The sequence below is a fragment of the Ambystoma mexicanum genome, chromosome 8, assembly GCF_040938575.1.
Source record: "Ambystoma mexicanum isolate Mex_15411 chromosome 8, UKY_AmexF1_1, whole genome shotgun sequence".
In the NCBI taxonomy this organism is placed as follows: Eukaryota; Metazoa; Chordata; class Amphibia; order Caudata; family Ambystomatidae; genus Ambystoma; species Ambystoma mexicanum.
In genome coordinates, this window is record NC_090929.1 from 1,383,063,703 (window position 1) to 1,383,080,686 (window position 16,984).

General features: G+C 46.7%; 1 protein-coding gene across 1 annotated transcript in view; it reads right to left on the reverse strand.

Annotated features, from left to right (window-relative positions):
- EDRF1 (erythroid differentiation regulatory factor 1) overlaps window positions 1–16,984 on the reverse strand; it is a 1,702,580-nt gene that overhangs the window by 1,347,182 nt on the left and 338,414 nt on the right. Inside the window, exons 5-6 of the mRNA XM_069611509.1 lie at window positions 5,189–5,313; window positions 4,373–4,532 (exon numbers count right to left, since the gene is read on the reverse strand). Coding sequence (XP_069467610.1) covers window positions 4,373–4,532; window positions 5,189–5,313 — 285 coding nt within the window. The remainder of the gene's footprint in view (window positions 1–4,372; window positions 4,533–5,188; window positions 5,314–16,984) is intronic.

Genomic DNA, 16,984 nt, shown 5'->3' on the forward strand with positions numbered 1-16,984 from the left:
CATTTATAAAACTAGTAGTCATTTGTAACTTGGTATATCCATTTCCTATGTGGATTACATGTGTTTAGACAAGGAGTCCTTTCTCACGGTTTATATGCACTCAATCTTCACTTCAGTAAGGATGCCTCAGTGCCTAGAAACGCTTGTTTTACCATACAGAGTTGGCACGTCTGAAAATAATAGGCTGAACTTGACCTTTTTGGAAGCATGTTTGGACCCATTTGTTGCCTTTTGCAATGGCATAGGAAAGCAAAAATGATACTCCCATTAATTTGGAAGTGCATGTTGAATCATTTACATCACATTTTGGGTATTTGGTACATATACTCTTCTCACTTAAATGTCCATACCCAGAAATTGGTCGAGGGTGAACACACTCTTCTATGTATCAGAAAAAGGACATCAGGCCCTTGTATGCATAATGGAAACCAATGTGTGCACCAGAAAATTAGAACAGAGAGCATCCTTTATTTCATTGGTGTTCCAATTTTCTATTGCACAAATATGTTCAGCTTCTTGCAATGGCTATTTAACTAGTTTTTCTGAGTTATGGTTACACTGTGTGCTTTTTTCCCCCCGCCAATGGGAAATTTAACACTTCGTATGACCCCAATGCATGTCAAAAAGGTGATTACAGGAATTAAAACTGGGGACCTCTTTTGCTTTATCAAAGTTTTCTTTGAATAAAATGCCTCATGTTAATCTAGATTGGATGATGAAGCAGTATGTTCTTGTATATTACAATAAATAAAATGTCTAATAACCGAGAATATACAGTCTCCAAGAGATGAGCATTCTTAAACAGGGCTGCAGAAACAAAGATGAAAATTCAATTATCTAAATGCTTTGGTTATCTTCATGCCCACTTCTACCATCTGTGAGAAACCGGAGGGTGTTTGCATTTGTAGACCCCGGGGAACCTTTGTTCAGGTGGCCAGGGGAGTGCCATTGCGCTTGGATCCCAACCCTGTGACGGACAAGCGAGGGAGGATCACCTGGGCAGGCGGTCCTTGGGGATTGCGGGAGGAAAACCCTTGGGAGAGACATGGTATTCCCCCCCTTTCGACACACCCCCAACTGACATTTCCTCCACCTTTATAGATTATTGGGAGGCTTGTCCCGTTGTCCCCTCCCCAATTCTAACTTCTACCAACCCCAAAGGGAGGCATAAGAGAACCAGGAAAAGGAGAACAAACACAGCACCCATTATTTTGCAACAACAAGATCGTTCCCCTTTTCCTGATAATATGTTCACTCCTTTTCCTATCACCACCCAGGAATACTACAACTCCCATAATTTTCCCCACTGTTTTTCTCCAAAACCACTGGCAGACAGGAGCTATGAGGATTGCCCATAAGAATCAATGTGCCATGAATTCCTATCGGCAGTCTTCATCTTGTCCTGTTAACAAGGACAGGCAGTATCAGGCAGGGCTGGGCAACCACTCTCAACTGATTCTGGTTAACTCTCCCAGCCAGTATAATAAGTGGAGCACACAGACACACTTTGAGCGAGCTAGGGATGCTGAAGGAAGCACAGAGGCCAGGAGTGAAGAACGAGAGCTGGAGGAACCCTGGAAGGCCTGGAGCAAGGAGGACTGCCAAATTACTGAGCCTGTGAGTACAGAGTCGTCTGCAGTATCGCGAGGGAACTCTGACTCCAGGGAGCCAAACCAGAGGCAACTGGGTTTATCTGGGAGTGCCCAAGCCAGAGCTCCTTCCCTAGGCTAGACAGGAGACCCCAGGCCTTTGAGGGGCAGGTGGTGAGACCCTGACCTCAGGAAACATCCCATTTAACCCCTGCAGTTCCCAGAATGGCCAGAATGCTGCATTGTGGGACTTGAATTCCAAAGACAACATTTTCTGATAAACTTTGAGCAAAGTGGTGCACGAGAAGGAGCAGTCCCTCCAGGGCTATGGCGAACCAGGTGAAGGAGAGAGACAAACCAAGGGATTAAACCCAAAGGGGCAGGAAGCCAGAGACCCCCACCAGCGACAGATCGATATTTCCAAAAGGCTGTGAGGATTGCGCACAACAGCCCAGCTGGAAGGGAGAAAGTCTCTTCCGAGTGCTTAAAGGTTAACAGCCACCGGCCCCGGGTGAATGGCAGAGTTGGGGAGGCGCCTAAGCAGCAGTGGTAACAGCCTTGACTCCTACATAAAAGGCGCGAAAGACGGATAGCATCTTAACATGACCATTGAGTTTAGGGAAACAAAGAAAGCCTGGTCTGTGTTTAATTGAAAAGCGTCTGACAGTATCCGAGGGATAAAGGTTACGCGAGCACTGATAAGCTGCATGAGAAAGTGAATCCATTGTTAAGAACTGTGAATGCAAAATACAAAATAGGACAGTGGTCCGGCGAAGTGAGATTCCCCAATCGAAAATCTCTGTGAAATGTTTTAAAGCGGCAGAGAGAGCGGGAAGCGAGAAATGGTGAGCGTGAACTGAAAAGATCATCAACTGTTGAAATTTGTTTTGTTGAATTTGGCAAGAGAACGAAAGGAGGGTCCCAGCTCGACTGAAGGGGATCCGTGTGAAAAGCAAGAGAAGGGTCCGAGCCCGACCAAAGGAGACCATGTGTGAAAGTAAAAGGAGGGTCTGAGTCCGACTGAGGGAGACCCGTTTAAAAAGCTAGTTATACGTAACAAGTACATTTTCAAAATACAACGGACAGAAGGAAATGATGTAAAGTGGAAGCAAAGAAAGAAAGGAGTTTCGAAGTGGTCATGTGGCGGATGAGAGCGAATACTCTCCCCGTTTCGAAAGTCTTCGACAACGATAAAAACATTTCGAAAGGAGGTTCGAGCCCGACTGAGGGGAACCTAGTGTGGAATGTGAAGAGAGCTTGGGGAAGGGAACCCCAGCAAGGAGAAAATGTTTGAGCCTGATTGAGTGGAAACTATAGTCAACTGTGATCAAATAGTATACTTAGAAACTATTTAACTGAAACTTTGTAGAAGTTTGAAGGATGACCTGGACTTGGGTGAGAGGAACCAGTGAGGTTAAACCCGTGAACTTGCGACTCGGGTTTGAATGGCCAAGAAGGCTCTGAAGGGCAGAACCAGCCACCCGACTGTTTGCTATCCAAAGTGTGTTCATCCATCAAGTGTTCCATCTAAACACGTGCTATACAACGTGGGGACGAGAATTAATACTGATTTATATTGCCATTCTGACATTTCGTTTCACCACTGATTTTTTCTTTTGTAGTTACATATCTCTCCATTAGAGTGTATTAGGGTGAGGGCATGCATTGGGTTTTTGTTAGTATAGGGCTTTATTGTTTGACTTAGGCTGATTAGGACAGTTTCTTTATTATTTGATGATCGAGATTACTCCCATTTTAGCTATAGGGCCAGACAGGAGTTTTTCCAAACCCCTTGAATTTAACAATAAAGGTTTTGAAACGTGCAACTCTTGTGTCAGTGTCTACTTGTGATACCACGCCTCCCTTACACATCCCTCCTCCACTTTCTCCCCCTTCCATTTCCTTTCCCCCCTCCTCGATTGATTGCCCTTTCACCTACCACTTGTAATTTGGGCGTAATAGTTGACTCTGCTTTATCTTTTTCCTCACACATCTCTACCATTTCCTGCTCTTGTTATTATCAACTGTATAATATTTGTATGTCTACTCATTCCTCACAACCCATGCTACAAAGTCCCTGCTTTCCTCTTTGGTCTTCTTCCGATTTTTCTACTGCTCATCTATTTTCTTTGCTCTGCCCGCATACAGACTTGCTCCCCTCTGTTCAAAAAACAATTCATGTATACGTCTCCTTTTCTCTCACTCTATCCTCAGGATTCAATCCATCCACCCTGCTCTCTCTTTGCTGGCCTTCTTTTTCGTCTCCAGTCTACTATATACATTTCTCTATAGTGTTTTTAAATGCCTTGATGATCTTCTTTCCACACTCCTACTCCTTCTCTCAGGTCGCGGTATCAATTTCTTCTGTCTGTCCCTCAAACACCCGCCCCATGTGCATCCACCTGTTTCAGCTCTTTCTCCCCAATTGCCCCAAAATATTGGAATGCCCGCCCTATTTCGCTCTGCTCCATCATTTCTACTTTTCCCCTGTTTAAAAATGGCGTAAGAAACGTCATCTTTCTTCTTGATTAACTGCTCCTGACCGACTCCTCATTTATTGTATGCTTTTTTGTTTGCTTTTTCAGTGCTTTGGCCTAAGGCGATGTAGAAATCAAATATAATACAAATACAAAATAGATAGTGCTAGGATTAACTAGTTTGGTTGCACAAGTTGCTCCTAAAAATTACAGACATAAATGAGACACTTCAGACAGATGATTCAATGGAAATCATGAACAAATAATAATAAGCCTAAACAGAAGAATAATCCAATCAACATTAACCTGATTTGAAGACCCCACATCTTCAGATATTGACAAGGGTGTTTCAAATGTAGCTGGCCATGAGGCCCTCCCTGGTTCACTAGTCTCATCTGGAGCTGGTGGATTTCTCTGTTGATCTGAAGCTGAAGTGACAGGCTCAGCCGCATCATCACCATTTATACTAAAATAAACAAAGACATTCAATCCATACACAAACATCATTAAAGGTCAGCAATTTAAGGTTGTATGTTGATTCCCCGCAGGTCGATTTCATTGAAACCCGGTTTCCCGGGTACAATGTCGTTGCTGCAGGAAAGCATTTTTTCCTTTGTGGTGACCAATTCCCTCCAGTACCCTAATGCGGAGGACACCCCTGAAACCCCTGTTCCCTCACTGCTCCTCCTCCCCATGCTCAAACGTATATCTGGCGGGACAACCCCTCCATTCCCATCCACTGTAGTCCCATTCCCCAACCCACCCCCACTCCTAACAACATACACGAAGACAGGTGCCTCGCATACACACCCCTACCCAGCCCCAAATCCGCTCCTTACCACTCATTCCCCCCGGCTCTCCCTGATTGCGCTGTGTGCAGTAAACGCAGGCATAGTTCCCAGACAGGCGGCCGTTCAATGAAAACGGCCTGTCAGGGAACTTTTCGATGAACTCAGCCAGTTTGCAATTTTTATTACCACCAGCACTGAAATTATGCACATTAAAAAGTATAATTTTTTGCTTTGCCTGCTTATGGCATAACAGCAATGAACCCAAAAAAGCATTACATTAACTCCACTAAAAGAGTTTGAAAAATTGGGAAGAAAACACCGAATATCCTACCTGTAGTATAAAAACTTGGAAAGAATAGCCTTTTGGTACCAATGCTCTTTGCTTTTCTTTTTTCTCTGCCACTTTTGGTCTATTAGTCTTTGATAAAACTCTTTCAACCATGTCCAATCTCCAGTCTAGAATTAAAAAAGGAAAATCAGCCAATGATTAGAAAGGCAACAGAGGAAGGGAAAACAATAGAGCTGAGATTTAATATCTAAAGACATGCAACAAACACACACACACTTACAAAACATGCAAAAAATTAAATGTGCATCATGTTTAAAGGGTATGCTTTCTTTGTCAAGCATACCTAACAATCTCAAAATTGATTGCATGCAATAACCAACCCTAAAAGCAAGCAAATAGTGAAGTACGGGGAGCTGTCAATAGAAATGCTAAGCTAGCATTGCGTAAGGTCAGAAACAAAGCACTTCTTGATTACATACATCCTCTGACCTTCTGTTTAATTAGGTGAATTGCAATGCATCTAATTTTCCTGGTGCTCTAGATGCTTCAGAATGAGATGCAACATGGAGAAGTGCCAGACGAGCACTTCAGGTGACCCGGGAACATGCATCACCTAGCATTTGAACCAGAGGTTGCTGGCAATTCACTGGGCAAGCCATTACATTTTTCCTCCTTGCTAAGTAGCAGCCGAACATAGAAGCTTTCAACTCTCTTCCTGCTTGCTACAGGTACCCTACTGAGTACCACAAGCCTCCCTGAAGACTTGGTGTCCCATAGAGCAGCATCCGCAAATGTGCATTGAATGAAAGTGCACAGATGTTGTCCCGCTCTGCATCCAAGAAAGTGCATGCTTTTGTCACTGGGGGTTGATACTTGCTATAGGGTGCACATACTGGTCCTCCACTACCTCCAAGCAATACAGTGGATAATTACTGTTCTGAGAGAAGTGACTGTTGGCGCAGGCCTTGCCGATAGCAGCATGCAGCCATCGTCAGCGGAGACAGAGGAAGCCAAACCCTAGTCTATCGAACATTAACAACCACAGTCTTGAATTGGAAACTGTGACAGCTATAATTGGTCAATAGGGTGGACTTGGCCCTTACAAATCACGATGAATTATCTACACAGTTAAGCCAACCCATTGTAAACCTGTTAATCCGTCACAAGATTAATTAAACAGTACCTTGTGCTATTGTTACCTATGCAAACAATAACCACCATAATTAAAAAGCGACAAGCGCATGCTTCAGATAGTTTTTACAGTACATTAATTACTGAAGTGGTAATGCCCACCCTGCTCTGGGCCTATTGCTTAACTACAGAACTCATTGTCCCACATTTTAACTCACTGATTGTTGTAGAAGATTACACGGGGCATCAATCCACACAACCTCTGCCAATTCAGTTGGGCAAAATGGGAAATGTGGTAACGTTTCCTTCCTCAAAACACTGTATAACATAGTTCACAACAACTACCAACATCAAAAAAGAGAGTTTTAAAAGTACTGGTAAAACCAATAAGTCTAGTGATTATTTCCAAGTGATAGTGAAATTTGTGGGGATGAAGTGATGTATGCGTGGATGTGTACATTTGATTGTGTGGATGTTGGATGGATGAGTTGATGATTGCGATTAAATGGATGCTAGATGCCATTGCGTAAATTAATGAGAGTGTACTGTACTGCACATAACTGCACCACTGGACTTTGCTGGCGGTTGGACATGCTTTATAGGGTTAGGTTTAGAGGTTGCGGCTGGAACTGAGAATATTTGAGAATTTGCACCAAAACACATACACAGATATGAAATCTTTCAATAGGAAGGCAAAATGGTGATCTTGGCAGATGATCCACTTGAAAACCATAGTGCTTACTTGAAAATAGGGGGATGTCAAATGGAGGCATAATGTGTATTACTATTACGCCTCCATTTAATGCTCCAGCCCATTTTGTGCCGACACAATGTGGAGGAGGGACATGGTGTGAAGGTCCGATCTCTTCTGCTGTGAATATCTCCTCCACCTTTTGTGACCGCTTCGTTTTACACCTGCATGGTATTTTATGCAGGTATAAAATTAATTGATTCCTATGGAGTTTGGCTTGGTTTTACACCTGGCCAAACCCAGGCGGATTCCATAGTAATCCATTCCTTTTACACCTTCTGCAAAGCATAATTTGCAGGCTACGTATACTTGTTCATGAGATAGAGGAAAATGGAACAGTAAAAGCGAGTTTGACTCACTTTTAATCATTCCTTATCCCTGCCGCCTTGTGAATGTTTAAATGTGCACGCAGGGAACCCAGCAACATGTAAATGCTTATGTTGGTGGTCCCCTGCATGCAATTCATGCGTCTAGTAAAATGGGGCTCCAAGCGTATTTTCTTCAACCCACTTGCTCCACATTATATAACCATCCTTGGATCAAAACCCAACAGTTACAAAATACAAGACACCCCCCAAATGAAAGCCATAAGTCACTACTGTATCCGCAGGCTCACAGAAACTTTTCAGACTCCTACACCAATACTTCAACATCATCTTCTCTCGTGACCAAACAGATATAAAATTGCCCGTAATTGTTTACAAACTGAGAGGAGCCCGGAATGCAATACAGACACAGCGAGTTCATAGTTCTGGCTATAAACCTTTAAGAAGGGGGGTTGGAAAAGGCCTTGCTATCTCTACTGCAGGTAGTGCTTCCCTACCTCAACCAAAGCTAAAAGGTCTGTCCAGTGTCAAGATGTCCAAAGTAAAATGTCCTGTGTTCAAAATCCTATCCTCGCCTTCACATTCTACAAAACAACTCTAATATGAGAAAGATAATGTCTTTGGCAAGTTCCTAATGGATAAAGATCACAGTTCCAAGGGATAATTCCCTTCCCCAGGTTTCGCTTAAGGATAAAGTTCACAGTTCCAGGGAACTCCTTTTCCGTAGGTTTTTCTTCAAGACACTTCAAATTCCTTAGGTCATGGATTTTCCTCGGGGCTCTTTGTTCAACAAAATACTTGTAAACAAAAAACAACTTGGATACAAGTTCCAACCTCGTAAGATACTGTGAGGGCTCAAAAATGTGAGGATGACACGTAGATAGATTTTTCTCACAAGTAACCATCTTTATTTAAACAATATGGGTGAGAAAAACGCCTCACTTTCCCTATTCTAACTTCGAAACACTCTAAATGTTTTCTGTCTCACACTTCTACAAACAACAAAACATACAGGTATTAGATGGCTAACCAACTCAATAATGTAATTAATATTTGCAAACACAACTTTATAACCAAGGTTCCTTGTAATCTGTGTCAGTTCCCCTTTCCCCAGGATTATAAACAGGATTTTTAGATCACAGTTCAAATCAAGATAGTTATTTTCAATATTCAAAGTCTGTTTGAAAAATTCCACCAAAAGATCAACCCATAAGTCTTCCACATGGCACTTAAATTAAATGCAACACAAAGTTCTCCTCCAAGGTGACTATTCAAAGTGTTCACAATTTTCTGCTTACACAAAGCCAACAGACTTTCATCTTCCCACTCTTGGATTGTTAAATGTTTCTTTCTTCATGTACAACAAGATTGTGTCAGTATGAATTATTAGCACATTCCAAATCATCATATTCTAATGGCTTGGCCACTTTTCACCACAACCTTCAACCACAATGACAATACTTCAATGTCTCCTTCCTGGTCCAGTACCTTGCCGCGACTAACTACAAAAACGTCCCTTTCCTGGTATACTAGCCTCCTAGGACAACACATCTACTACTACTACTACTACCAGCACTCAGTGGTGAAGTTTACTTCAAACTTAATAAAAGGTTTTCAGCTTTCTACAACATTGAGAATCACAACTTCTTTAAAAAAATGGCATAATAACCATTGACGTTCTTTGTTCATCCGATTTATTTTAAAATTTGTTTATTGGCATTTATAGTTACAATCACTATTCAGATTGACCAACTTGGTCCCTGAAATTCTGTATTTGCAAATAAACAACAACATTTACATAACAAGAACATCAAACATTAACTATCTCCGGTCTGGGGGCAAGTGATGGCTGATTGGGTCGCAAGCGGGGGGAGTGGCCGGGCGCCACGGACGTGGGTATGGGCTTTCCAAGAATGTTAATGCTGGAGGGGTCTGATTTCGAGTGTCTTGGTCGACCATTTAGGTCATGTGATAGGGCCGGCGGATTGTTCAGGGGGGCTTATCATCGGAGGAATGAAACAGTCTGGACATGGTGTCTTTCCATGCAGCAAGGGCCGTACTCGACTCGTCCGTGGATCTAGCCACGCTGTCCTCCCAAGCTCTTGTTTCGGCGGTCGCCCATCTTTCAAATTCTTTGCGCCATGCTCTGTGATTCGGCCCTGCCGGCTGTTTCCATGCCATGGCGATGGTCCTCTTGGCTGTTATGCATAGCAAGTCCATCAGCTTAACCGTATATTTGAGTTTGGCCAATCTGGGCTAGCAGCCTAGGAGGCATTCAGCTGGGGTCCACTTATACCTAGTGACTTCCGCCTCTTCACAGGTTCTTTTCACCATTGACCAGAGGCTACGTGTTTTGGTGCAGTTCCATAGCATGTGGATTAGATCTGCTCCCTCTGTCCCACACCAGGTGCACTGTGTCTGGGCGGTTTTATTGAACTTCGCAATCCTGCTCGGGGTTAAGTATGTGCGATAAAGTACATTTAATTGGATTAGCCAAAATCTCTGGTTTCTAGAGACCTCTTTCGGAAAGGACAGCTCTTGTCCCATGTCTGATTCCTAGCAGGTCTTTAGTGCATCACTGCGGGGATTGGGGATGTCAACGAGAAGACTATAGATTTGAGATCTTGCCCTTCCCCCCTCACTCAGGCTGTATAGTAGTGTCAGAAAGGGGGTTGCCTCCGGCTCCTCTGGCATGCTATCTTGCAGATCTTTTGGTACCACAGGAATTGGCCAGCGTGAATGCCATCTCCCTCCTGCAACTCAGTGAAGTCCCTGAATATGCCTTCGGAGTATAGATCACCCCAAGTGTATACACCTTTGTCTTCCCAGAGCCTAATGGTTTGGAGGGTGGTGACAGATTTATCGAGTCCCGAAAGTATTGGTACTTCTTGGAAGTATGGTTGCTTCCAGTGTAGTGTCGTCTCAGTTCTACGCCATATTTTCCTGCCCAGAGTTGCCAGAAAAGGCTGATCATGTAGCAAAGTTTGAGGGGCCCAAATCAATTCCTTCAGACGGATTGGGGAGATCATGGGCTGTAGCAGGGGGGTCTCTGAAGTAGTCCCGTCTGCTAACGATTTGGTTACATAACTTAACTGGGCTGCAAGGTAGTACTTCTCAAGGCTCGGTAATTGGATCCCTCCTTGTCTGTGGGGTAATACTAAGGTAGATAGTGCCACCCGAAGTCTGCCTTTCCCCCATAGAAACTCCTTAATTATTGTGTCCAAAAGCTGGAAGAAGGGTTTGGTGATATAAAAGTGCACATTCTGGAACCCGTACAGGAATCTAGGTAGAATGATCATCTTGGTTATTGAGGCCCTGCCCAGCATGGATAGTGGAAGCTTAGACCAGAAACTTATGGACTTGCGCAGTTTGGGTATCGCAGCTTTCGTGTTTTTTATGTGCATTTGTTCTGGGGTGTGCATTATCTGGATCCCAAGGTAACGGAAAGATTCAGTCTCCCACTTTATGCCCACTGAGGGAAGCTCTTCTGTGGTTTATTTTTCAGGGCTGCTAATGGGAACATGCAGGATTCCGTTTTGCTAAAGTGTATGCCTGAGACTTTGGCGTAGTTATTAAGGACCTCCAGTATAGTCGGAACATTGAGATGAGGGTTGTTAACGTATATCAGTACATCGTCTGCATATAGTGAGACAATGTGATCTATCCCGCCCAGCCTAATTCCTGCATCGAAAAATTGCTGCCTGAGGAAGATTGCAATGGGTTCTAGACCCAGGATGTAGAGCATGGGGGAAAGTGGGCAGCCCTGCCTGGTGCCCCTGCGGATATCCCATGCGTCTGACACATACTTCCCAGATTTTAGCCTGGCCCTTGGTTCATTATACAGGATCAATACCCATCTGATAAATCGTTGGCCAACTCCAAAACCCTCCAAAACCGCTACCAGCCACTCCCAATAAATGGAATCAAATGCTTTAATTGCATCTAGAGATAGTAATGCGAGTTGTTTTTCGCTTGTATTGGTCTCAGCTATAATGTGCTGAAGCCTGCGTAAGTTTTGGGACGAGTTACGCCCAGGTACAAAACCATTCTGGTCTTCGTGCACTATGTCACCTATCACTCTAGATAGTCGAAAAAGAACAGTAAACTGCCCCCAGCAGTCGATACAAACTCAGGAAGCTCGGGGGCTCCCGGGCCTTCCAGTCCTCTCCAGGTCTTCCGGCTCGGGTGGTGTGCAGGCATTTTACCTGCACCGCTTCAGTTGGGGTGGGTCATCGGTAGTTTTGCACATGGGCCTTCGGGCTCCTGCCCGATTGCGTCGCCTTCCTGGTGTGGCGATGCGATTCATTCCGAAGTTGTAACCATAGTTGATGTGTCATTCAGCTTCTCGTGTGGTCATTGTCCTTGCCCTGGTGTTTATTGCTTCTCGCCATTCCTTCCGCATCCTCAGCCAGGTTGTTGTGTTCAAGCCATAGATTTGCCGCCGCCGGGGTTTCCAGAAAGATTGCCTTCCCGTTGTGAAGCACTTTGAGTCTCGCTGGATATAGCAGCATGTATTTAAGGTTGAGTTTCGTTAGAGTGGCCTTTACTGGTATGAAAGAGTTTCTTGCTCGTTGTACCACAGGGGTATAATCGGGATACATGACTATTGACGCCCCGTCTCTTCTGATCTCTCCGCCTTCTCTCGAGAACCTCAGTATGGCCTCCCGATCCCTGAAGTTTAGGATTTTTGCTATTATTGGTCTCGGATGTGAACTGGGGGGTGGCCGCTTTTGAAGGGATCAGTGAGCTCGCTCCACGGAAAACCCCTGGGTGAGTTTGCCTGCCCCGATTTCCCGCAGGAACAGTGATTCAATGTATTTGGTAGGGTCCGGGCCCTCTGAATCTTCCGGTATCCCTAGTATTCGGACATTATTGTGGCGGGCTCGGCCTTCCGCACCTTCTGAGCGCGTTTCCAGTCGAGCTACTGTAGATTCCAGCTCTTTGACTTTCGCTTTAAGTTCCAGTGTGGTCCCTGCGGTGTCCTGCAGGGAGGCTTCCGTGGTGACCATCCTGTCGGTTAGGTTTCGCGCATCTTGTCTCATCAGTTGAATGTCTGATTTTATTTTGCCAATCTTGTCTTCCATGGATGTTCTCAGTGCTGCCATCGCCTGTAGGATTTGGGAGTCTCGAGGATCTACTGCCTGAGTCGGAAATTCTTCAGCAGCGCTTGTCTCCTGTGGCATCTGTTGTTTTGGTCTGACTGAGGTGAAGGAATCCATTGTGACAAGTTTGGGTTTTTGCCTTGGAGGTGACATTCTTTCTAAAGAGGGTTTTTGGTGAGATGCTATGTGATGTCCGCTTCAAGCTAGTGATCGGCGTGAAGTAACCGTGGAACCCTGTGGGTCGCCCGTTCACCAGGGCTTACGACTGAGTATTCCGAGAGGTATGTGCAGTGCCGTTGTTGCCTGTGGTAGTAGCGTGTTCGTTGGGCCTTCCTCTTGAGTCGTTTGTGCAGCTGTTGCCCCTGTTACTTGTTGCTGCTTGGGCCTGACTATTGTGAGGGAGTCCTTGATGCGGCCTACAGTTTGCCTTTGGGAGTCAACTTCTCCTGCTACTGGGTTTCCTGTTCCTCGCTCCGCCTCGGGACTCACTCGCGTGCTCTCATGCTATAGGGCCGGTGGCTGTCTTCGCTGGAACCCGCAGTGACGTGGCCCCTTCCAACGGCCTTATTCTCCTGCACCGGTGGTACTGGGGCATTGGTGGCTTCTGTTTTTTGGGTGGTTAGGTGGTCGTGATGTTGGCCTCCCGCTGGTGTGGTCCCAGCCGTGGTGGGTGTGGGGCACTGTAGCAGGTGTGCCTTCCCCTATTCCAGACCCGTGGCGTCTCTTGGGCGTCCCGTTGACACTGCACCTTACTTTCCGCAGCACTTCTTTTCTCGAGACCTCTAATTGTCAGGTATATGGGGAGCCTATGTCTATCCTGGGGCCGTCGTAGATTGGTAGTCTTGTGGCCTGATGGCTACTCAGGCCGTTTCCGGTGATTGCTTGGGCCTAGGGAGGCGTTCCGCTCTGCAACCTCTCAGCCATTTTGTGTGGGAGGGTGCAGTTCACTGGTTTGTTACGGGCGCCGCCATTTTGCGTGCAGTAAGGGGCCCCACCTCACTCACCTCGTTTTTGTGATATATTGATCCGGTTATTACCAAAGGGTAGTTCCCCCTCTCGGTGCTGTAGGATCTATGGTGCTGTGCTGTTTTCCCCCATTATGTGTGTATCACTCAGGCAGGAGGTGGGGGAGTGTTCGCTGGAGTAAAGCCTCTCTTGGCCGTTGGTGCAGGGTGTTTCTCGTGCTGGGGCCAGGCACTCTAGCTCTGTGTAAGTGTCGGTCCTCCGGCTGCGCTGCGTGGGTAGGCCGTGTGATGGCCCCTGCCGCGGGGCTCGTAGGATTACGTTGCGGTTTGGCTAGATCCAGGTGTCCCGGGGGGCTCATGTCCCGCAGGGTCGTCTGCACCGGGTCGTGTGTGCAGGCCGTATGGCGGTCGCTGCCTGCAGGGCCCGCCGGTGTCGGTTAGGGCTCAGTGGTGGTCCGGGGTGCCCGAGTCAGAGCGCCGCGGACTGAATTGTCCGCCGAGGATGAATATTGCCCGGCAGCAAAGTCCTCCAGCCGCCGGGTCCCAAGAAGGGCCTTGGTGTCCCGGAAGGCTTAGTGCGCCTCTCCGTGAGGCACTCCCTGTTCACTTAGGGGCCCGCAGCGGCCCGGGCCTCCAGCCCCGCCTTCTCCTCCTCACCTCTCAGTGGCGGTGCGCCCCGGGCGGCAGGCGCCTCACGATAGTCTCGGCGCAGGGATGGGGGGGCGCAGATGTCCGAGCGCCGTCAGTGGCGCAGGTGGTCAGCGACTCTGCACCCTCCGGAGCCACGGGTGCCGCCTACCTTAGTTGTCGGGCTCTCCTCGTCTGCGGGCTCAAGACGGAGTCGTGGCCGCCATCTTGGATTCCTGGGGACCAAAGCGCGGAGGTCGCGTTTTAAATGTTGCCGGCTCCGTTTTCCTCTAAGTTCATCTTCGAGTGGTGCAGGATCGGGTGAGTCAGCTGGACCTATAAATTATTCTCGTCCTCGGATCAGGCTGGAAGTTCTTTTAAGGATCAGTCTCAGGATCGGGGCAGGAGCTCGGGAGAAGTGCGTCCTCAGTCCATGGATCTAGGCCACGCCCCTCTTTGTTCATCCGATAGGTTTGCCTCATGCAATGCAGGTTTATTTCCTCTCCCCCTTTATAATGATTGCATGGAAGGCTTCCCTCCTGCCACCTTTGGGTTTCCTCTGCTTCACCAATTAACTGCGGATAATACCTCTGCTTTAGTTTATTTCACTAGAAAAGCAGGCTACCATCTTGTTTATTATTGCCTCTCTTTGGCTTAGGTAATACTGGTCCTCCATCAAGTATTGCCCCTCTTTACTTTGGAAATAGTAGTTATAATATTTAGTTTTCACATGCCTGCGCTTCCTTCTGACCCACTGCTGGCTCTACTTCTGCTTCCCACGTTGGGATTTAAACGCTTGAGCACTCCGGTCACACCTGCAGCGCTTTCGTTATCTGCGCAGGCAGTCCTCTGCACTCCCCGCGTACTCCAGTGTTCGGCAGCCACCGAAGCACTGCTTAGAGCAGGCAGAGCTCCTCTCTCCCTCTCTCAGGACAGCTGGCCTCCACAGCACTTCCAGCTGTGCGATCTCTGCAACTTGAGGCCATAACTTCAACTACTCTCTCAGCAACGTAACACTCAGAAAATTCAGTGGTGGTCCTGGCGTCTCCTCTGCTTCTGCTGCTCACACGGCTAATGCATTCTCTTGTCCTGCACCTGAGGGGTCTTAAGTAGTCACAAGTCCCGGTCAGTTGCGGGACATCAGAGTCATTGGACAGCGTTTCAGAGTTCTGCACCTCTCCTCTTACTCGTTTCAGTACTAAAAGCATTATGGGACTTGGCGTATCTTCTGTTCTTTTGCAGGTTTTCGCCACATATTTCAATTTCACAATAAACCATTAAAATTGTGGGATCACTAGGAAAGTTATTTGAAGGGTTTCCCAATTTCCCTGACCTGTGCCCTCCCCATGTGATCCTCCCGCAGAACACGCCCCGCCCAGGGTCAGGAAGCATCGGCCTTTCCCTGGCCACACGAGAAGCTCTGATTCATATCAATACCTGGTGTACTCCCCTGCCAGATTCAGTGACTGGATTTTCACACTTGCAAACTTGACTTTGCCTGGTATACTTTCCTGCCAGGGCTTTTGGTGTGATTTACCCCACACACTTGCAGACTTGCTTTCACCTGGTTTACTCTCCTGCCATAGAATTTCATCTGAATGTACTTTACACAATTGCAAACTTGATTCACAAAAGTACTTGGTGGCGGGTTCAAAACCTAATATCTGCCTATTTCCGTTACAACAACTTGTATCCCCTCTTTACAATTCTTGGTTGTGCTTTACTTGGTTTATTTTCTCCCCTTGGGTCCCTAGACCCGGTACTCCTGTTTGCTCAGGGTTTCCCATGAACTCCCGGACATTCAGCACCCATCTCTACACCCGTGTACCTGTTTCTCTGGTGTGTGGCGCTCGGGGAGAGGTGCTTCCTACAGTCCGGTCAGTAGCGTTTGGGTGCCTTCAGTAGTTGACTTCTCTGCCACTTCTCTTTCAGTTCTCCACCTCCGTCCAAGTTCTTGAGTGTGACTATCTCTGCCGCTTGTTTCTCGCTCAGTTCTCCACCCACATCTGGGTATTCGGATGCAGATGTCCTTGCCACCTGTTTCTTGTTCGGCTCCCCACCAGCATCTGGGGCTCGGGAGGAGCCATCTCTGCTGCTTATGTCCCACCCAGGGATATCGCTCCTCTGTCACAGACAAACCAGAGCCAATTTACCGGAAGGTTGCTTTGGGCAGTCCGTCCAGGAGGTCGTTCTCTTCTTCGGGTTCCCCTCTAGCCTTCCTGGGACACCTTCAGAGAGCGTCTTCTCCAGTCATGCTGGGTAAAAGGTTTAAATGTCCCGGCAACCATCATATGCTTCTAACCACTAGAGCTTTATCTGGTGCTTCTGGTTCCTGGTGATCTGCATTACCCCATTCAGCATCCTCATCCCAGTATTTCTAGATGAATGGGAGCTGTAGGCAATGCTGGGTGTTGTATGGGTAGAGTATTGTAAGGTGTTACCAGTAGGTTTTATGGATGGCTGAAGGGGAGCGGCACAATATGCCATTAAGGCCTGTAGAATGGAGGGATATCCCTAAAAGAGAAAGGGGGATAACATGTCTCATCTGATGATGCATCAAACCCCGCCCCCTTAGAGTTGTCACCCCCGATATGTTCCTCCCTCATGTACCCGCGCTCAGTGTCAGGATCAGGGAGCGGCTGCCGTCCCCTGGCCACACGGGGAGAGGCTAATGCCGGGAAAGAAGTGATGACAACATCAGATTCATCACAAATCTAAATTGCGCTTGTACCACAACATCCCAGAAACAAAAACGAAGCGATTATGGCCAGTTTGGAAACAGGCTAAGTTATCCCTCAAAAACTCACTAATTGAAGCAGATTTTATTATGGCATGCTCTGTGGGCGAGTCAAGATGAATATTTAACTGAAGTATTAGTAAGGCACATGCTCTTCCTGGGGAGCGGTTATAAATCAGGGTGGTTGGTATTTATTTTA